General features: G+C 38.5%; 1 protein-coding gene across 1 annotated transcript in view; it reads left to right on the forward strand.

Moving 5' to 3' along the window:
- gabrb4 (gamma-aminobutyric acid type A receptor subunit beta4) overlaps nt 1-24588 on the forward strand; it is a 111607-nt gene that overhangs the window by 29732 nt on the left and 57287 nt on the right. Inside the window, exon 3 of the mRNA XM_056446443.1 lies at nt 19898-19965. Within this exon, the coding sequence (XP_056302418.1) occupies nt 19898-19965 (68 nt within the window). The remainder of the gene's footprint in view (nt 1-19897; nt 19966-24588) is intronic.

Consider the following 24588-nt stretch of genomic DNA (forward strand, 5'->3'; position numbering starts at 1 on the left):
TTTCAACAAAATTTGATACATTTTTTATTTTTAATTTAATATTTTCCCCTAACATATGCGTTTGGGCTACTAATTTTGGACCCCATTATCATGAGTTATTATGTTAGATTTGCCCTAAATTTGATTTCAGCACTGACTAATCTAATGTATATGCGCAAATATAATATTGTAAAGCATCCTACTCTAAATGAGAGATCTGTGAGGAGTGAACTTATATATGTTGAGCACTGTATACACTACCTGACAAAAGGTTTTGTTGTTGTTCCCAGTTGTACAAGCAACATATAATAACTCAACCTCTAGTTGATCATTTAGAAAAGTGTCAGAAGGAAAATTTTTCTGCTGAATCTTCTGTTGAACAGCATCCCAATCATCGCAAATACTGCAGAAGACCTACTGGAACAATCATGAAGCCAAAATTATCATAGAAATCAGTCAAGTTTGGTGAAGGAAAAATCATGGTTTGGGGTTACATTCAGAATGGGGGAGATCTGCAGAGTGGATGATCAACATCAACAGCCTGAGGTATCAAGACATTTGTGCTGCCCATTACATTACAAACCACAGGAGAGGGCAAATTCTCCAGCAGGATAGCGCTCCTTCTCATACTTCAGCCTCCACATCAAAGCTCCTAAAAGCAAAGAAGGTCAAGGTGCTCCAGGATTGGCCAGCCCAGTCACCAGACATGAACATTATTGAGCAAGTCTGGGGGTAAGACGAAGGAGGAGGCATTGAAGATGAATCTAAAGAATCTTGATGAACTCTGGGAGTCCTGCAAGAAGGCTTTCTTTGCCATTCCAGATGACTTTATTAATCAGTGATTTGAGTCATTGCAGAGATGTATGGATGCAGTCCTCCAAGCTCATGATGGAGTCAGACACAATATTCATTCTGTTTCCACTGCAGCATGAGCACATATTCTATACTGGACATTATTGAAGCTTCAGTGACCAGACTTTAGTCTAAGCAGAGTCAGACCTTACTGTCCTAATCAAATCAGTCAAAATCAAGACATGATCATATTTATTTTGGTCAAATAAGCGTAATCTAGACTAGAAACTAAACTAGAAGTCAAGTTATTACTTGTTGTTCCTAAATTTTGAATAGACGATGAAGGCTTTTGTCACATATCTACTGTTCAGCTGAAACTCATCTAAAAGATACCAGCAATAAAATGCACAGACCCCCCAAACAGTGAAGTAATAGGTTTGATAAACCCGCATGGCCCGAAGTGTCAAGCGACAACGCTGTGCCTCGCAGGGGACAGACTCCCATATCCAAGGACAACTGCACACCGCCAAAAAAAAAAAAAAAATCTCCCCTAATTGCTGACATCTCTCCCAGCTGGCATAAAGTCTCTTAATTAATAATGAATACACCTACAATGCTCCAGCTCGTTTCCCTATTAATTAACTCGACTCCGCACGGCTTCTCTCCCGTGTGTCGACGCTTAGAAATAAAGCTTTTTTTTTTTTCCGTGAACGAAGTAGCGTGCATTCAGCAGAAAAAAAATGGACGAGCAGCAAACGAATGATGTCTATCCCGATGAGTTCTGATTAATAGCGCGAGAAGAGAACATGCTTGAGCTTTAGCATTCTCCTGCGACTTTTACTAGAGAAGCGTGCTCTGTGTGTGTACAGCTGAAGGCAGAATCATTAGCCCTCCTGTATATTTGTCCCTCAATTTCTGTTTAACGGAGAGCAGATTTCAACACATTTCCAAACATAATAGTTTTAATAACCCATGTATTTTCATTTATTTATTTATATGCCATGATGACAGTAAATAATATCCCAATATTATATAGCCCAATCCCAATTCTATTTTTCTACCCCTTCCCCTTGAAACAGTGTAAAGGGGAAGGGCTTCAAAATTGACCCCTAAGAAAAGGGACATCATATGTCAACGCGATCTCTTACTATATATGAGATCAATGACGAAGACTGCTGTAGTTTTTCCAGTTGTGCTTTTTTTTGGTATTTAACTTCAGGAAATCACTGAAGGTAACAGAATCATGTCATCCTATCGATCTAATGTGCCAATAAGATCGTAACTATACTGTAGTGGTCATATTCATCTATGTAAACACACGAAAACAACATTAACATTATGGCAGACACTGTAAACAGCTCATTCCCAGCCGAAAATCAGCTGTGGGCATTTGGGTGTCATCGAATGTCAGAATGTCGTGGGACTACTATACAGGAGTTATTATTAGGGATTATAGATTTTTCATGACTGTAAAACACGAGCGCCGTTATGAATGAATATGTTTGTTTATTGTAAAAATTCATAGTAATGACAAAAAAAATACTAATTTGCACATTTCACTCCCCAGTGCAGCCATGACTCCAACACCTGAAGTTAATGGGTCAGATAATGGAGACATCCTAAATATGTACTGTTGGTGTGCCTCTAGGAACAGGGTTGGGGAAACACTGGTGTAAAGCACTTTAGTCAACCTTGGTTGTAGTAAAGTGCATATATATATATATATATATATATATATATATATATATATATATATATATATATATATATATATATATAAATAAAAGTTGATTGATTGATTACGCCTTCAAGCTGAAGCTGCGGTCACACTGGGCTTTGTGTGTGCGAAATTCTGTCGTACCGCGCTGCGAAAGGGGACGGGATTAAGATGATTACACATTAAAAAAAGCCAGCGATTGCTCCATGTTTTAAATTTCTGTCCAGAGAGGTCATGTTTTGATCCTCGATTGGTCTCACTCAGTCTAGTGATGCGATTTCGCAGGTCAGAGTTCACCAAGCTTGAACTTTGCACCACAGCTACATGCGAAACTTGAAAATCAGCTGTGGGCATTTGGGTGTCATCGAATGTCAGAATGTTGTGGGACTACTATACAGGAGTTATTATTAGGGATTATAGATTTTTCATGACTGTAAAACACGAGCGCCGTTATTAATGTATTAAAATGTGTTTGTTTATTGTAAAAATTCATAATAATGACAAAAAAAATACTAATTTGCGCATTTCACTCCCATGTGCAGCCATGCTGCTATTGTAGTTGGTGTATTCTGGGAAATCTTCTTACCCCTTTCGAGTGTGGTCCTGAAAAATCTCAATTTTGAAGGCTATCTAGCCATCTTAGACCTACGCTGATCTTGAGAAAGCCATCCATGCTTTTGTTCATTTGCGTTTAGACTACTGTAATGCACTTTATGTTGGAGTTAATCAGTCATGTCTTCATCATTTACAGCTTGTGCAAAATGCTGCTGCTCGCATGTTAACTAGCAGTCGGAAAAGTAAACATATCACACCAATTCTCTACTCCCTCCACTGCCTCCATTAAGTTTAGAATTAATTTAAAACGTTTGATGTTTGTTTATAATGCTGTCAATGGCCTTGCTCCGATATATTCATGCGAAATTTTGCACATTCACAAACCCAGCAGAGCTTTGCGATCTGCTGACTAACTTCTGCATGAAGTCCCTAAGTCAAGATACAAGCAGTGGCAGGTCCTAAACTCTGGAATACCCTTCCAACTGAGCTTCGTACAATCACTGAGGTGCCACTTTTTAAAGCCAAGCTTAAGACCCACTTATTTAAATTGGCTTTTAATGCCTAGCACTGACACTTCATTATGTTTGTTGGATTTTATTGATATTTTTTGTATTGCTTTGCATCGTCTCCTTTCTGTTGTGTTGTTTAATTTGCTTTTACTTGTGTAAAGCAGTGTTTCCCAACCCTGTTCCTGAAGGCACACCAACAGTCCACATTTTCAACCTCTTCCTAATCAAACACACCTGAATCATCTTATCATAACATCAGAAGAGACTCCAACACCTGAAGTTAATGGGTCAGATAATGGAGACATCCTAAATATGTACTGTTGGCGTGCCTCCAGGAACAGGGTTGGGAAACACTGGTGTAAAGCACTTTGGTCAACCTTGGTTGTAGTAAAGTGCATATATAAATAAAAGTTGATTGATTGATTACGCCTTCAAGCTGAAGCTGCGGTCACACTGGGCTTTAAGTGTGCGAAATTCTGTCGTACCGCACAGCGAAAGGGGGCGGGATTAAACAAGATGATTAGACATCAAAAAAAGCGAGCGATTGGTCCATATTTTACATTTCTGTCAAGAGAGGTCCTGTTTTGATCCTCGATTGGTCTCAAGTGATGCGATTTCGCAGGTCAGAGTTCACCAAGCTTGAACTTTGCACCGCAGCAACTTGCGAAACTTGACACATGACCTTGTGTTTCCGGTCTGACGCATTCGCGTGCGTATGAATGGAAGTCTATGGGAGGAAAAGCCCAGTGTGACCGCAGCTTAAAGCGAGTTGGGACAGAATTGGGGAGGGGAAGAGCTAAGGGGTAGAATTGGGATTGGGCCTTAAAAACGTAACTAGGCTAACTGGGTTAAAGTTATGCTGAGCTGCATGATTTAAGCCCCAATTTTGAGAAATTGTTTTGAGAAATCTCCGACAAATTCACGAAATCACAAGCAAATCGGTGCTCGTTCATGTGAGTAACAATCACACAAGTGTGAACTATCAAACACACGAACTGAAAGAATCGTCGATGAACCCATGAGAAATTTGGCATGCTAAATATCTGGAGCTGTCAGCGATTCAAAATCATGCTGTGTGAAAAGTGATCTGATTGAAAATAACATCTGCGATTACCAACAGCCAATGAGAGGGCAGCATCCACTACTATGGGTATCTGCAGGCCAGCAGGAGGATGGGGGAGAAGTTAAAAGTGCTTATTTTTGTCCATTTGGACCCAAGAAATGAAAGAAAAACTAGTGCAAATATGGCAGGAGCAGCAGTATCTGTTTGACGTGTCATCTGAGCAATACCACAACTGGGTCAAAAAAGAAAAAGGTTTGAGATAAATTACTAATTCCCTTCACAAGCCAGGTGAGCTAAATAAGCACATTTTCAACATAGGCTGATTCTAAAAACGTAGCCCTATATACATTTCTGGAGATTGTTAATTATGTAGCCAGAAGTACATATGGCTGCATTTCGTTTGAAAACGAACGCTATGGGGCGATATGACGCCGTTCCTTTTCGTGCTTCTAGCTGACCACTTACCACCATATGAACGGCTTTCCGAATGATAACAAGTTGTCCAGTGGCTCGCCGTGTACGTTGGCGGACTTGAGATACAGAAAGGAGTTGACCACCACAACAGGGTTTGAGTCGGTTGAGGAACGGTGCTTTTGAAAACACTATTGGTTGGGTTTAGGGAAGGAGAAGGGTGGGTCAGTCAAGCAGTCTGTCGATAGCTGCCTCTGGTGCATTCGTGAAAACAAAAACTGCAAAAAACGTAGCTCCTGTGACATATTTCATGATCTCCAGAAATGTATATAGGAGTACGTTTTTATAATGAGCCTGGGTTGTACATTTTCTACCCAGAAAGGTTTCTTTTTCATTATGTAGTTAATAATAAAAGATATACTACGTGACCTTGCATTGTTTCCATGTTACGTCTCGAGTGTGTTTGGTTATGAGACGTAGTTCGTGGACCAAGACTAAGTGCAGTGTGAAACCCCCTGTCTCTGATCCATCTTGCAAAGTAAACTCAGCAGTGACAGAACGTTAACCCAGATAGGCATGCAGTGTGAAATCATCTGTGACGCAGCTACTTTGAAAATCGTGCAGTCTGAAAACTGCAAATATATATTGCTTAAGGGGGCTTATAATATTGATCTTAAAATGGTTTTAAAACAATTGAAAACTGCTTTTATTCTAGCCGAAATAAAACAAATAAGACTTTCTTCAGAAGAAAAAATATTAGAGGAAATACTGTGAAAAATTCCTTGCTCTGTTAAACATCATTTGGGAAATATTAGAAAAAGAAAATGCACAGGAGCACTAAAAACTGACTTCAACTGTATATGTCTGTGTGTGTAGCCCGTTCTGCTTGGAAGGAAAATAAGAAGGCCTATTAGCAGGCACGTAAGCACTGAAAGCACAGTTTATTGTTCCCCTGCATGTTGAAACAAGACTTGCACAATACAATAGCACACACATCCCCACGGGTCCCTTTTTTTCGCACCCTCATGATGGATAGGGAAGACTAGTCCTTGGGCGTCAGGAGAGATCTGTCAAGGACGGGATACGGCCCTGTGATGGTCTCCGATAAATACACAGCGAAAGACATGTCATTTATCGCGGGGGGCCTGAGATGGATGCGAACGGCTCAACGGCAGGGAAGTATGTTTAAAAACCCATTTCATTATTATACCTCGAAAAGACCCTTTGGGAACCATTGACCTTCTGGATGCATTTAGAACAGCCACCCCGCAGATGATCCTATCTGAACACCCTCCGTTAGGTTTTAGTTCTGTCCAGCTTCGCTCATTAGTCCTCAATATATATATATATATATATATATATATATATATATATATATATATATATATATATATATATATATAGGTCTCACAGCTTGGCAGGTCGGAAAGCACATGCTCCCATAAATAATTTAGAAGTAGGGTCTTCTCATAGGATAAGAAAACTCAGCTATGAATAATAATGAAAAGCCGATGCGTCATCACTTCAATAGCAGATTTGCGCTACGTCACCGATTCTGATCCCGCCCCAAAAATTATTTGAATCCCGGAAGATGAAATTAGGCCGCAGTGGGTAGAACAATTGCCTCACAACAAAAAGGTCGCTGGTTTGAGCCTCAGGTGGGTCAGTTGGCATTTCTGTGTGGAGTTTGCATGTACTCCCTGTGTTGGCGTGGGTTTCCTCCGGCTGCTCCGGTTTCCCCCACAAGTCCAAACACATGTGCTATAGGTCAACTGTCTGTCAACTGTCAACTAAATTAGCTGTCATGTTTGTGTGTGAATGTGAATATGTATGGGTGTTTCTCAGTAGTGGGTTGCAGCTGGAAGGGCATCCACTGTGTAAAACAGATGCTGGATAAGTTGGCGGTTCATTCCGCTGTGGCGACCTCTGATGAATAAAGGAACTTGATTTATTATGTATTTCTATATACAATTATTATTTACAATATGAATTGCATTATGGGATGTTAATCCCTGCTCTGTTGACGTTTGATGCTGAAAATTTTTAACTTTACAGTTTAACAAAGTGACTTTTATTGACATTTTTGAGTTTTTTTGAGTTTGAAACAATATATTGTATAAGAAATAATATTTGCTTTGTAAAAATAACAAGAAAGGTACTAAGTGAAAACAAGCTCTTTGTTTTTGCACGGTAAATGTGACAGGATACACACTAATATCCACTGCTGTATGGACATCTCTTAAAATAAACCTGATTTAACAATCTATAATTGTTCTGACATGCGGCTGTAGTTATAAAAATGTGAAAATTGCTGTAATTCATTACAAACCCGCTCTGTTTTAAAACATTTTAAACGTGTGAAACTCATTCATGATCACATTTGATCATGATTGATGATCACAGAGCGCTGAACAGATCTTTTAAGTTCGGTTGCCTTGTTGATAAGATTATACACGCTACTACAGAGACATGTTAATATGCAGCTGTCAATCAACTCATTGGGCAGGGAAACCGCACTCTTACGTTGCAGTGGACCTTAAAATAGGAGGGATTTGGATCCTATTTTAACGTCAGACTTATTGTGTTTCTATGACTCCAATATGACTGTGGACACTGTACCAACACACAGTTCTGTCCAAACAGGTGCGCTTCAAGTGAAAAACTCACTTAATTTTGACATATTACTTCTGAAAACAAGTCAATAATCTTTACTTGTCTAAAAAAGGTTCCTTGATTGATATTTGGACTAGAAACAAGACAAATACTCAAATAAGAAGACTATTTTTTGCAATGCATGGACAAACTGAAGGCTGATTTCAGTGCAACTCTGCAGCTCAGGACATTTATCAAACGAGTGTGTGTTTTCCACTTATACTTCTTCTACACTGTTGTTTTTAATACACTGGGATGCTGCAAGCGCGTCCTGAAGGTGTCCTGCAGGCTGACGCAGTTGTGCTAGGTGTTTCTTCATCTTGCTGATGGTGTTTTTCTGCAAATGTGCTGTGCCATATGGCTGCTTGCTGAGTTTCCTAAAACTTGCAGAACTGTACACATTTATCTCTTTGTTCTGGCCTCTGAGTTTGCGGAGCGCTTTAATTCATCACAGGCTGTCAGTGTCACAAAGCTGTGTTGTTAGCCGCAGATACACAAATTACCACACCGAAATGTGTGCTGACGCTGAAGTTCTGTTCATTAAAAAAAGCGCTATTACTTCAAACTTAGTCCACTAGTTCATGTATTGTATCGCTTGACAAATGTCATATCAGTCGAGCTAAACGAGAGTCAGAATTTTGCATTATGCAGCATATTCCTACTGTTAATATCAATATTCAATGTGTTAGGTCAGTGTTTTTATTTTAGATCAATAGTGAATTGAACATATTTACAAAATGTGTATCTATGAGCAATATCACACTCGTAGCACTGCGACATGGCTGTATTTCGGCACTGGTGGGAGGCCTGAGTGTCCCACCAGTGATGATATACAGCCATATCGCACTGCTATGAGTGTGATATTGCATTTTTACAACAGTTTGACGTCATAATCATGTATCTAAAAAAGAAAATCAAGCACAAAGACTCTAAAAATCCTTTGGTTTGAGGAACTACTTTCTTCCGCCATTCATTCACATCTGCAGTTGACGTCAGAACGGCAGAAACATACATACATACTATGTAAATACAATATATGTAAATACTATGTAGATACAAACTATGTAAATACAAACGTTTATATTGAATGCGATTAATTGATTTCAATAGTAATAATATGCAAATAGTAAAATGTAACACAAATATGCATTATTTTGTCAGCGCAATGTTGATATAATTGGAAATATTTTTCTACTGTAAATTCAATATCAGCTTAAAATTATACAACCCAGGCTCATCATGGATGCGTACCCCTGTATACATTTCTGGAGAGCACGAAATACGTCCCGGGAGGTTAGTTTTTTTGCAGTTTTCGTTTTTGCGAATCCACCAGAGGCCGCTGTGTACGCTTTTTCAGTTCTCAAATTTCTGCTGCTCTCGCATAAATCCACCAGAGGCCGCTGTCGACTGACTGAATGACTGACCGACTGACCTATCCCCCCACCCATCGCCTTCCCTAAACCCAACCAATAATGTTTTAAAAAGCAATCCAGAAAAAGAAAAGCTCTTGCAGCTGCCTGATTTTACTTTGTTTTCAGATCTTTTGTTTGCCTTTTGTTTTTATTTTAAAGTCCGCCATTGTACGCAGCAAGCTACTTGGCAAACTGGTAACCACGGAAAAGACGTCCACATGGAGGCAAGCAGTCAGCTGGTAGCGCAAATAAAGAACAGAAGCCATCGGCGGCATCATACCGCCCAGTAGCATTCATTTTAAAGATGAAATACAGCCATTTGTAGCCCTGAATACATAATTCACGCTCTTCAAAAATGTATACAGGGGCACATCTTCACAATGAGCCTGTGATGAAATTGTACATCATGTACTATTTTTATTTCTTTATTAATTGCATGTTATTTCCAACCCAGGCTCATTCTGAGAACGTAGTCCCGGGGACGTTTCTGGAGACCGTGAAATACGTCCCGGGAGGTACGTATTTTTGCAGTTTTTGTGTTCGCGAATCCGCGAGAGGCCGCTGTGCGCGCTTTTTCCCGCGCCGTTCTCGCGTAAACCCGCTAGAGGCCGCTGTCGAACGACCTTCCGCCTGTCTGCCTGGATGACAGAATGATTGACTGTGTGACCGGCCAATCGGCTGACCCACCCTCCTCCGTCCCTAAACCCAACCAACGACGATTCACAAAAGCCGTCCAGAAAAAGAAAAGCCCTCGTCTGATTTTTACCACGTTTTCGGATTTTGACCACATTCTCACCCTGTGATGAACTTGTTCGCTTCATTTTTTGGATTTTGTTTTTGTTTTCTTACCTGATTTCTGGAACCGCTCTTCCCCGGACTCGAACCCGGTCGTCGTCGTCGTGGTCAGCCCCTCTCTGCGCCTCGAGTCCGCCAGAGTACACGAAGAGCTAACTGGACAAACTGGTTGCAGTGGGAAAGCCCGCCACACGGAGGCGAGCGGCCGGCTGGCCGGCCGGCAAGCGCCGAAAGGAAAGGCGTCAAACCGCCCCGCAGCGTTCGCTTAAAAAAATGAAATGCAGCCGTACGTACCCCCAGCTACGTATTTTGCGGTCTCCAGAAACGTCCCCGGGACTACGTTCTCAGAATGAGCCTGGGTTGGTTATTTCTAACATAATAATTCTAAAATAAATATGCAGAAATCCATGGACAGTGTCAGGTATTGATCACTGATCATTAATCTCAGATTGTTTAATAATTCAATTTAAAAATGGATGATCATTTGATGATCACACTAGACTGGATTGTTTTTTTTTTGTGAAGATGTTTCTAAGTGAATATTTAGTCCTTATAAATATATAGTTAGTTCTGATTCACCACATCCTGAGGCTTTTTTTTAAATGTCAACACTGTGTTAATAGCTACAAATGTCAGGTAGAGCTTTCTCATCTCATCCTGGCACATGCAAATGAACATGCCGCCGAAACATCCATTAAAATGTTTGTCCAAATCCTCGGTTTTCCATCTCTGATAATTTAGTCACCGTATATATGCTCCTCGTCTGAGGAAAAAGGACACGATGCCAACGTTTGGCCATTCATGAGAGAGAGAAAAAATGAAACAGATTGAATACAATGTATGAAAAGCACCGTGTCTCTCGTTGCAATGTACGAGTGACAATGCTGCCTTGTTGCTATGGAACCCCTCTGTTGCTAAGCAATGAGTTGATGATTAGAATTGTGAATCGGCTGGAAGAGTGGTATTTTCTTCGCCACTCTATTTCTCCATGTATGGTGCGCTGCGTGACTGTGTTCATGAAAGGCATGTGGGCCTGGGCTCAATCTGCGGCTGCTTTTCTCTAGCGTGCATTAAGCAGACCTTTACATTTAAATTACATTCATCCATGTAGAATTCGTCCACTTTTTCCTTTATATCTCTATCTCTCACACATACACTTGTACAGCTATCATTATGGGGACTTTGCATAGACATAATGGTTTTAATATAGTACATACTGTATTTTTAACCCCCCTTTCACCCAATATTACCACTAAACCCAGGCCTCAAGTTAATAATCTGCATTTTACTTCATTATGTGTGATTTATGAGCCGTTTTCCTCATGGGGACCAAAAAGAAAATTCACTGGTATTGCTATACTTGTGGGGACTTCGCAAAGACGTAATGATTTTTATAATGTATAAACTATATGTTTTACCACCTAACCCTAAACTCAACCCTCACAGAAAACAATCTGCATTTTTTTCCCCCAAAATACATAATTCTGTGTGATTTATGACCTGTTTTCATCACGAGGACAAAAAATGAGCCCACAAGGTTAATGTTTACTGGTGTTGCTATACTTGTGGGGAGAGTTCGTCCTCAAAACATAAGGAATACATGGTACACATACACACAAGGGCGCGCTTGTACAGCCATCTTTATGGGGACTTCTTCCCATATATGTTATTATTTTTATATTGTACATACTATATTCTAATCCACCTTACCTCCAATATTACCTATAAACTCATTCCTCAAGGGAAACAATCTGCATTTTTAGTTCAGTCTACGATTTAAGAGCCGTTTTCCTCATGGGAACCAAAAAGAAATGTCCCCACAGGGTCAAAATTAACTGGTATTGCTATACTTGTGGGGACATTCAGTTCCCGAAACATAAAGAATACATGGCACACACACTGTACATGCAAACACACACAGACTTGTAGAGCTATCTTTATCGGGACTTCTTCCCTTATATGCTATGATTTTTATACTGTACAAACTTTATTTTTAGTACCCCTTACCCCAATAATACCCCTAAACCCAACCCTCAAGCTAACGATCTGCATTTTTATTTCATTATGTGTGATTAATGAGCCGTTTTCCTCATGGGGACCAAAAAGAAATGTCCCCACAAGGTCAAAATTCAATTAAATTGCTATACTTGTGGGGACTTTGCATAGACATAATGATTTTTATACTGTACTAACTGTATTTTTTATTCCCTAATCCTAAACCCTCACAGGAAATAATTTATTTTTTCAAAGTACTATAATCTGTGTGATTTATGCGCCTTTTTCCTCATGAGAACAAAATAAAATGACCCCACAAGATTAAAATTTACTGGTATCGCTATACTTGTGGGGACATTTGGTCCCTACAACATAAGGAATACATGGTGTACATACACACACACACACTTGTGCTTGTAAAGCTATCTTTATAGGGACTTCTTCCCATATATATAATGATTTTAATACTGTACATGCTGTATGTTTAATCCCCCTTACCCCCATTACCCCTAAACATAACCCTCAAGGGAAACAATCTGCATTTTTATTTCAGTCTGTGTGATTTATGAGCCGTTTTCCTCATGGGGACCAAAAATAAATGTCCCCACAAGGTCAAAATTCACTGGTATTGCTATGCTTGTGGGGACATTTGGTCCCCACAGCATAAGGAATACATGGTACACATGCACACTTGTTTGTATAGCTATCTTTATGATGACTTCATCCCTTATATGTTGTGATTTTTATACTGTATACTTTATTTTTAATCCCCCTTACTTAAAATAATACCCCTAAACCTAACCCTCAAAGCAAAGAATCTGTGTTTTTCCTTCATTATGTGTGATTTATGAGCCGTTTTCCTCATGGGGACCAAAAAGAAATGTCCCCACAAGGTCAAAATTCACTGGTATTGCTATGCTTGCAGGAACATTGCATAACCTTAATGATTTTTATACTGTACTAGCTGTATATTTTATCACCCCATACATAAACCCCTTTTTATATTTTCTAAATACTTCGTTTTGTGTGATTACGGGTCATTTTTCTCAGGTGGTCCTTAAGAAATGTCCCTACAACTTTCAAATTCAGTGGTATTACTATACTTATGGGGACATTTGGTCCCCACAGCATAAGAAATAAATCAACACACAAAAATGTGTACGGCCAGCCTGATCTCACGAGAAAACGTAAGTATTTTACGTTTTGTCAGTTCAGTCGTACGAAATTGTACGATTTTAAAAAGAAGGCGTGGCGCCTAACCCCACCCCTAAACCCGTGATTGGGGGATGAGCAAATAGTATTAAATTGTACGAATTAGATCGTACGAATTGAGCCACTAAATCAAAAAGTTACGAATTGCTGTGAGATTGTGTTGGTGAAGCTATCTTAACGGGCATCGCAATGATTTTTATACTGTACAAACTGTATATTTCCCCCCCTACCCCAACCCTAACCCTAAACCCACCCTCACATGAAACAATCAGCTTTTTTACATTTTCAAAATACTTCATTCCTTGTGATTATGAGATGTTTTTCTCATTTGCCCCCCAGAAATAAAATCCCACAAGCTTAAAATTGACTGCAATTGCTATACCTGTGGAATTGGTCCCCACAATGAATTGGTCCCCACAATGTAAGCAACTCAAGACACACAAACACACTCACACAATGAAATGTATGGCTAAACAACTGAAGTCAGAATCTTCATTAAATAAGCCACACATTTCCATCCCCAGTGCGCTCCGCAGTGTAATCTTGTCTTTGGCGTGAAACAGAATTGAGGGTGAAGATCAAAAAACCCCTCAGCAGCGCCAGCAGAGGGAGCTGTAGGGCATCTCACATCCACCGTAAGCCACTCCTGACCAGCCTGTGTGCATTTGTTTAGCACAAACTGAGACACACTTATATGATTCTCCGTTACGCAGATGAATGCTCATCAACTCCTAAACTAATTGAGGCAATAAATCCACAGTTGTGCTAAAGACTCATGCATCATACGGATGTGGAGTCTCCTTCACCCCTCAGCAGTAAGCACTTTTCAGCTTCTCTCCTAAGGAAAGAGGTTGAACACAAACGCTGGGCATTAGCGTCATCATTACCTGCAGGAGAGATACATCGCTGTGTCAGTGAAAACCTGCTCAGGGAAAAGCAGAATTCAGCCCGGGACACAGTATCCTCGGCATCGTCAGGACTGCTATTTTTTGCAGTTTCTACCTGACTTTCTGTTTTTCTGCTGTGTCGGGCACGAGCTCCGTGTGATCTTCCCACAGTTTAGCAAAACACAGAGGACAGGGGATCGGAGAGGTCCTCCTGAATGGAGTTCCAGCGTCTCCAGAGATGCCACCTGCCTTACATTTGTCATCTGAATATGTACACGGATGACGGTGCCATCTGGCAGTGCGGTCGGAGAGAGGAGAATAGTCGCAAATGCTGAAGTTCTTGAGGGTTTGGATTTTTGGAGAGGGTGGGGGGGTATTAGAGGTGCTGGGAATATTCAGATGGAGCACAGATGTTGAACATTTGACAGCTTCTGAGTGAAATCTCTCTTTTGTACATGCATGAATTTTCAATCAAAGATATCTGAAGTGTCTCTATCTATCTATCTATCTATCTGTCTATCTATCTATCTATCTATCTATCCATCCATCTATCTATCTACATATCTATTTTTCCATCCATCCATCCATCCATCCATCCATCCATCCATCCATCTATCTATCTATCTATCTATCTATCTATCTATCCATCCATCCATCCATCCATCCATCCATCCATCCATCCATCCATCCATCTATCTATCTATCTATCTATCTATCTATCTATCTATCTATCTATCTATCTACCTATCTATTTTTCCATCCATCCATCCATCCATCTATCTATCTATCTATCTATCTATCCAGCTATCAACATATCTATTTTTCCATCCATCCATCCATCCATTTTTCCATCCATCCATCCATCCATCCATCTATCTACATATCTATTTTTCCATCCATCCATCCATCCATCCATCCATCCATCCTTCCATCAACATATCTATTTTTCCATTCAACAAACACCCATCCACCCACCCATCCATCCATCTATCTATCTATCCATCAACATATCTATTTTTCCATCCATTCATCCTTACATCCATCCATCCACCCATTCATCCATCCATCCACAAACCCACCCATCCATCCACAAACCCACCCATCCACCCATCCATCCATCCATCCATCCATCTATCTATCTATCCATCAACATATCTATTTTTCCATCCATTCATCCATCCATCCACCCATTCATTCATCCATCCACAAACCCACCCACCCATCCATCCATCCATCCATCCACAAACCCACCCACCCATCCATCCATCCACAAACCCACCCACCCACCCATCCATCCATCCATCCATCCATCCATCCATCCATCTATCTATCTATCTATCTATCTATCTATCCATCTAACACACTCGTTTGTACAGCTATCTATATAGAAACATCCTATAGAAGTAATTATTATTTATTGCACATACTGTATATTTTATCCCCCTACCCCAAACTCACAGGAAACTGCATTTTTACATCAAAATATTACGTCAAATATTTCATTCTGTGTGATTATGAGCCGTTTCCATCATGAAGACCAAAAGATATGCCCACATGGTTAACATTTACTGGCATTGCTATACTTGTGGGGACATTTGGAAATATCAGATCCATACAGATTTGTTTCTTCTGATTTTTAACGGTCTGCTCACTCCCCAGTTCATTCTGTAATCATTTCTATCCTATATTTTACTGCTCTTTTTTTGTGACATTTCTTTGTTTGGCATCCATCTTCTCTGCTGTCTTAAAATATCTCTAAAGATGTCATCCAGACCTACTGGAAGAAGAAGAACAAGAACAAGAAGAAGGAGAAGAACATACATCGTTCTTTTGACCGCAGTTTTGAAATATTTACTAACTGAGCACTTGACTGAGAGTGCAGTCTTCCATCTCTCCATGTATCCTCTCCATCTTCTTTGTGCAGTGGTACTTTTCACCCCCCATCTTTTCACTGCTGACATGTTTGCATGGCGTTCGGCTCACTCTTAAATGCCTGCAGTTCCGTTACTCTCTCTCTCTCTCTTACACACACATCATGATGAGTGAGAGAGAGAGAGAAGGAAAACGTGCTTCTGGAGCGAAAAAAGGGGGGGGGGGGGTGTGGAGCCATTTTCCTGTGCGCTTTATGAAGGCAACCAGCAAGAATTTTCCCAGGAGATGTCAAAGTACATTCATTGGCTAGTTGTAAACAGTGAAGCCTGAAATCTCCCGCACGCTCCTGCCGCTACATATTTTTTGACCAGGTTTTTCATGAAACGAAGGAACACTGAAGAAAGCGCGTGCAGCTCAAAATAAAACCACTTACCTGTGTCCAAGGCTCTTAGACTGAAAGTGGGTTTCGGCCTGCTCTGATCACTAGGAAGTGCTGTTAACCCTGAGCTGTTGAAACCTCCAGTTTTTAGTGACCCAGGATCATTCGCTACCCTCTTCTTCATTCATTTTTTAAAAGGTAGACATCAAGATTCTTAGGGCTCATTCACAACGAACGCATCTTTGCTTCTAAAAACTTGAGGCACAATGAAAAAATCGTACATCATAAAGTACGATGGTATCTGTACACAGCCACTGAGCATTTGTAAACAGAAACTTCCAATGAAACCCTGCTTACGAGCTTTTCTGATTGGTTCACTGCTATGGAACTAACAGTGATGAGCAGCCCTGTTTTTGAAAGTTGAAGGTTTTTGAACTGAATCTTCCTCCATAAAAATGCTCTACTTACACTCGGCTGTTCGTGAGGTGTGTATTTTTAGTGTGTTGTATGATTCTAGATATTGAATGTTTTATCTATTTTGAATGTTTTACTTTAATTTATTGATAAGCGCTTCGAGAATTAAGTTTTAAGGGGACTTTATGGAAACACATTATAATTATTGCTTTACACGTTGTCCTGATATTTTATCCTACCAGTCAGATTGTGCTACCAACACTGCATTCAATGTAGTTAAAGAAGCTTGTGACCACTATGTAATGCAATACGTTAAGATAATATCATTGTGTGCATGTGTAATTTTGCAGTTTGACATGTTAAAAATCGAATAAAATGAAAACAGTTTAGACTTGGCTTAACCTTCTTGCTTATATTTTTAACATGACTATCGATTTTTTAATTAATGTCTGGATTTATGCCAAGATACTTAAATTTATTCACTTCTTTAATAGATTTATGTTTAATCAGCACCTCAAATTTATCTCTTGCAGGTCTATTTCTTATAGAGAAGCACATAGAAACTATCATTAACATATTTCTCATGAGGTATGTTTTAAGATGCAACAGTAAGATTTTTGTGAATATGTCAATGTCAATTTTATTTATATAGCACTATTTAATACAACCAGAGGTTGACCAATGTGCTGCACAGTACAACTTAAAACAGATGTATATATAAAATTATTAAATTATTGCTAAAACAGACAATTTTCACATAAAACGCCAAATCAAAGAGGTAAGTTTTTAACCTAGATTTAAAAACAGTCAGGGATGAAACAGATCTGATACAGAGGGGCAGAGCATTCCCCAGCCTAGGACCATGCAGCTACTGCGAAAGCACGGTCACCTCTGCATTTCAGCCTCGACTTAGGGATGCATAACAGTCTCTGGTTAGATGACCGAAGAGACCGACCAGGCTGATGCTCGATTAATATGTCTGACAGATAAGAAGGTGCCAGGCCATTTAGAGATTTAAAAACCAACAGAAGCATTTTAACATGCTTATACTGAATATTAAAGGTTTTCCATGAAATTATCGATGACAATTAAAAACCTTTATTTTTAAGGGCCCACATGATTTATATAGATAATAATAATAATAATAATAATAATAATAATAATAATAATAATAATAATATTAATAATAATAATAATAATAATAATAATAATAATAATATTAATAATAATATTAATAATAATAATAATAATATTAATAATAATATTAATAGTAATAATAATAATAATATTAATAATAATAATAACAATAATAATATTATATTAAGTAATAATAATAATAATAATAATAATAATATATTAATATTAATAATATTAATAATATATAATATTAATAATAATAATAATAATAATAATAATAATAATAATATTAATAATAATATTAATAATAATAATAATAATATTAATAATAATAATAATAATAATAATAATATTAATAATAATAATAATAATAATATTAATAATAATAATATTAATAATATTAATAATAATAATAATAACAATAATAATATTAATAATAATAATAATAATAATAATAATAATAATATTAATAATAATAATAACAATAATAATATTAATATTAATAATAATAATAATAATAATAATAATAATAATATTAATAATAATAATATTAATAATAATAATATTAATAATAATAATAATAATATTAATAATAATAATATTAATAATAATAATAATAATAATAATAATAATAATAATAACTTTTATTAAACCAGAAATCTCCAATTTACATAATCAACCTATTGATAAAATACAGTATCATGGAGGTGCACTGTAAAAATGACAAACAAGTCTTGACTACAAATGTTTTTAAGTTACTTGAACTTATTTGAATATGCTAATCAGGTTTCAACTACATTTTTTAAGTTACACAAAGTTTAACTTAATATTATAGTCAGTTTGCTTGATTGAAGTTGAGGTGACTAGAAAAGTACACTAAATATAAAGATTTTTACAGCATATTTGGTGTAAAACGCTTTGTCATGAGTCATTTTTGTCCTGTTTTCATGCATTTCCTCGTTGTAACAGTTGTTTCGTTTCCAATTTATAGAACTTGTTTAACACAGACATTCTCACTTGCACCCACACGCAGAAACGGCAAATACCGCCAATATTTACAGGGTTGTTTTTCTCGTAGTCTCAGACTGAACACCCACAGTCTGTTCACTGACCGTCTGATGCACACAGAACTGGAAAGCTTGGTTTTTTTTGTTTTGTTTTTTGGCTCTGGCAAGCTCAATAGTGATGAAGTGAGGACACATGAGTGAGTCTGTCTGAAAACAAGACTGTTTACAAGGTCCCCAATTAATTCACGCTGTAGAGATTTAAATAATCACGAGATCTACAAAAGTTCACCTGGTTAGTGGTTGTTTTTTTTCCTTTTTCATTCTGAAGCACTTGGTAGCAAGTAAAATCCATTCATGCCTTCATTTTCCTTCGGCTTAGTCTCTGATCTGTCAGAGGTCACCACAATGGAATGAACCGCCAACTATTCCAGCATATGTTTTATGCAGCGGATAGCCTTCCAGTCGCAACCCAGTACTTGAAAACACCCATACACACTCATTCACACACACACACTCATACACTACATAATAGGTCATCCAATTCACCTATAGCGCATGTGTTTGAACCAGTACCGTCGCTAGCTTAACTGCCACTGTAGGCAAACAACAATCATGCCACCCTCAGTGTTCATGCCACCATCTTCGCAGAAAGTGAAGACCTGTGGTGGGAGGTTATATGTGTCACGGACAAAAGCGAAGAGCGTGTTGGGGGGGGACATAAAATCGCCAATATTGCCCATGCCTAAATCCGCCACTGCTTTGGACTGTGCTGGAAAGCGGAGCACCCGGAGGAAATCCGAACCAACACTGGGAGAACATGCAAACTCCACACAGAAACGCCAACTGGACAAGCCAGGACACAAATCAGTGACATTCTTGCTGTGAGGCCACAGTGCTAACCACTGAGCCACCGTGCCACCCTATCGAGTAAAATATAAAGTATAATTATCAAGAAGCTGAAATTCATGTCTTGGGGTAAAGTTTACTACGATTTTACACTATTATTCAGTTTATTACTGAGGAATGATCAAAATATGCATAATCCTTTGACCTTGTGTTATAACGATGTTTTATTAATGTCTTTTTCTCTTTCTTTGTGTTTCCTTTAGGTCCTCCAGTCATCGTGGGAATGAGTATAAATATTGCCAGTATTGACTCCATTTCAGAAGTCAACATGGTTAGTAACTGATTTTGCTCACTTGATTTTGCTGATTGGGTTTGTGGTGACGTCAGTGATCATATAGTTCTTGATTAAAAGCATCACTGTGGTTGGCAGATAAAGCACTGCTAAACAGAACATTAAATGCATTGGGACATTAGCATATTGTTTAGTTTAGCTCTGCATTTCTGTTCTGTCATCTTCTGTGTTATCAATATTAACTGGCTTGTTACCAGGGCTGGGGAAGTTACTTCCAAAGCATGATTGTTGCTAATGACTTCATTAAAATTGTATTTGAATAATTAATTTCTCTGAACAGTGGTTTACTTGCTGAATAATTTGTTTAATTATTTGACTAAATACGAAAAATCACATAAAACTTCATTCATAGACAATAGAAATGAAACTCTTTAAATGCATTACATTTGTGCCAACATGACCTTTTAGACTTATTTTATTTTGAGTTTTTTTTTATTAATTTCTAAATGTTACACATTTGAGGTAAAACTCTATAAACGTATATACTCTGTATGTGTATATATATATATATATATATATATATATATATATATATATATATATATATATATATATATATATATATATATATATATACATACATACATACTAGTATCAGGTTGGGCCTGTTTTGCCTTCAGAACTGCTTTAATCCTTTGTTTCATAGATTCAACAAAGTACTGGAAATATTCCTCAAAGGTTTTGGTCCATATTGACATGACAGCATCACGCTGTTGCTGCAGATTTGTCAGATGCACATCCATGATGGGAATGTAGCCTCAGTTTCCTGTTCTTAGCTGACAGGAGTGGCACCCGGTGTGGTCTTCTGCCGCTATAGCCCATCTGCCTCAAGGTTGGACGTGTTGTGTGTTCAGAGATGCTCTTCTGCAGACCTCGGTTGTAACGAGTGCTTATTTGAGTTACTGTTGCCTTTCTATCAGCTGGAACCAGTCTGGCCATTCTCCTCTGACCTCTTGCATCAACAAGGCATTTTCGCCCACAGAACTGCCGCTCACTGGATATTTTCTACTTTCGGACCATTCTCTGTAAACCCTAGAGATGGTTGTGCGTGAAAATCCCAGTAGATCAGCAGTGTTTCTGAAATACTCAGACCAGCCCGTCTGGCACCAGCAACCATGCGACGTTCAAAGTCACTTAAATCACCTTTCTTACCCATTCTGATGCTCGCTTTAAACTGCCTAAAGCCTGAAATGCCTAAAAGCATTGAGCTGCTGCCATGTGATTTGCATTAACAAGCAGTTGGACAGGTGTACCTAATAAAGTGTCCAGTGAGTGTATATATATATATAGCTCCCTATTACTAAAGGATATGATGAAAATCATCTTTTTTAAGCTGTTTGGACAGAACTGTGTGTAGGTATAGTGTGTCCACAGTCATATTGGAGTGACAGAAACACAATATGTCTCTTTTTAAAAACTTCTAACATTAAAATGGGATCCATATCCCTCCTATTTTAAGGCCCACCGCAATGTAGGAGTGCGGTTTCCCTGCCCAATGAATTGATTGACTGCTGCATACTAACATGTCTTCGTAGTAACACATATAATCAACAAGGCAACTGGGATTAAAAGATCTGTTCAGCGCTCTGTGATCATCAATCATCATCAAATGTGATCATGAATGAGTTTTACAAGTTGAAACTCTTTCTAAAACAGTGCATGTTTATAATGAATTCCAGCGGTTTTACCGTCTTTATCAGCACAGCCGCGTGTCAGAACAATTATAGAAGAAGATACTTCAATCCCAGATTTTGGACGTTAAATCAGGTTTATTTTGTACATTAACATAACGGATGTCCATGCAGCGGTGGAGATTAATGTGTATCCTGTCACAGTTACCGTGCAAAAACAGTGCAATGCTAAACGCGCGTATATGTGTGTGTCTTTATAATGACATTGTGTGTGACTCATCGTTGCAGAAAGGCTTGAATCAACTCAACAATAAGTACATCGGATAACCGTTGGGAAAGTTCTTACTGTAGTAACAGAGATCTGCTTCATTCTTTTATGTCACTGTGCTGTTTATCTGAGGTGAGACAGCAGGTGAGGGCTGCACACATCAGAGCAATACAGAGATCTCTATGGCTCTGATGGTAGGCAAGGAGAACCAGTTCATATGCATTAAAGGCACAGGCAACGAAAACAGCTACAATGTCCTAACAGCTCAAATTCCCCCAGATTAAGAAAGGTGTAATACATGATATGATGGGTGTTTTGAGCTGAAACTTTACAGACACATTATGGACACACAAAGACTTATCTTAAATCTTGAAAAAGGGTAAAATAGGTGCCCTTTAAGATATTAACCGTAAATTAGCAGTTATAATTTATACATTCTGCATAAGCATTACATCCTTAATCCTACCCTAAACCTATTTCCCTTAATAGCTAATACTAAATAGCACAATAGGAGCTAAAAGGCATAGTTATTGATTTATTAACAGCAAGAATTGTCCTATAAAATAACGTGTGATCATGCATTGCTTTTTAAAAATAATCGATTGCACTAAATCAACATTTTTACGTAACATCCCACTTGCGTTCGGTCTCTTGAGAAAACATACAGTGCTGTTTTATGAAGACTTCACGGCGTTCAGTAGGAAAAATGATCAGTATGCATGATTATGTATAACCGCGGTCATGACCAATTATGTAGCACCAGTAGACCTTTTGGCTTCGGACCATCACCTCAAGTTAAACGCCACTCCGGAGCCCTTAAAAAGCAGTTTACTTAAAGAGCAGTCGTCTACATTTCTGCTGACAACTCCCTATACGTACTTACCGCGGAGACCCCATGCGGACTCAGTGCATTCATCATTTCTTCATGCAGAGTCAGGGACTTTGCTTTTTTTATTAGTGCTTGGGCTTCAACGACTGCGGCGTGAATCCAGAAAAAACACACCCCAGAGAGGAAAAAGCTGCACCTGGATCAGTTATTATTGTCTGATGTTAATGGTTTGGCAGCAGGAAATATGATCCCATATTAGATTTCTTATTTTTCATAGCTATTTGCTAAATTTTTTTAAAGCTAATTGCATTTTTTAAGTCAGAATTGTTTTGTATGCATTAATTTTTCCCCAATGCATATTAATTATTTAGTTAAAATTATATATACAGTTTAGTCAGAATTATTAGTCCTCATGTATATTTTTATACAACAGTTCTGTCTGGTTCTTGAATCTGATTGGCTGATAGCTGTGCACTATTCTGCAATAACAGCACTCTTACAGCCTCTTCACTCTTATGTATTACTCCGCCCACATAGAGTAACAGCAGAGGAATAATCTCACTACAGTTTGACAAATATTGCAGCTGTTGGACAACATCATGTACTTTTGAGGCTTTTTTTAGATGAAAATAGTTGTTTAGATTGCAACTATGCAGTTTATTTATAAGGATAGTGCTTATTTTAAATATTTTTACTTTCGGAGGTCGGCGGCCATCAGCTTGTCATACTGAGCAGAGCAAAGACGGTTACGCCACAAGATGGCGTCAGAGAATGCATAGTAAGTCTTTAGGGGAGAAAATCTCAGCATAATTTTAAACTGCATCCGATTAAATCATTATTAAACTGGTAAGTGACACTCTAAGTCAATCTCTCGCTCTCTTGCATGTTGTAATGCTGTATTTATACCATAGTAATCTAGTAGTGTTTGCTTTGCTTTGGCTTTATCGGGGTTAGTTATTGTGATATCCTGATTGCAACAGAGAAATACTAGGAAATCTCTGTAGACTGATGGCATTTCATGCTGTTCAGCATTATAATCCTACAATGTGAGCAAAATCAGCTGTTTTGTCATCACTTTAGACATTACGCTAGAGAATCACTCAAACATTAGCGCTAAAGAGACATTAGTGAAGTATCAACGGTTTCTGCTGTCCTGACGTCAGCTGCAGATGTAAATGAATGGCGGAAAAAAGTAGTTCCTCATACAAAAGGATTTTTAAAGTCTGTGTTTGATTGTCTTTTTTATATGATTATGCCATCGAACTGTTGTATAAACGCAATATCACATGAGTAGCAGTGCGATATGGTTGTATATAGTCACTGGTGACACTAAGGCACTCGGCCTGTGGTCTTGAGCCAGCGCATGCCTCCCACGAGTGCCGATCTACAGCCATACACTCCTCGTGTGATATTGCTCATTTTTACAATCATTCATTCATTCTCTTTTCGGCTTAGTCCCTTTATTAATCTACAGCGGAACAAACTGCCAACTTATCCAGCATATGTTGTATGCAGCGGATGCCCTTCCAGCTGCAATCCATTACTGGGAAACACCCATACACTCTCATTCACACACATAAGATACAGACAATTCAGCTTACTCAATTCCCCTATAGCGCATGTGTTTGGACCGGAGCACCCGGACGAAACTCACGCGAACACGGGGAAAACATGCAAACTCCACACAGAAATGCCAACTGGCCAAGCCAGGATTCGAACCAGCGACCTTCTTGCTGTGAGAAAACAGCGCTACCCACTGCCCCACCATTCCACCGTAACCTTTAATCTTTAATAAATAATCTAACCCTGTGATTTGACTATTGTAGATACAGGTGTAACCCAGGTTACTAGAACCATATTAACCTGCAAATAGA

The sequence above is a fragment of the Danio aesculapii genome, chromosome 21 (genome assembly GCF_903798145.1).
Source record: "Danio aesculapii chromosome 21, fDanAes4.1, whole genome shotgun sequence".
NCBI lineage: Eukaryota > Metazoa > Chordata > Actinopteri > Cypriniformes > Danionidae > Danio > Danio aesculapii.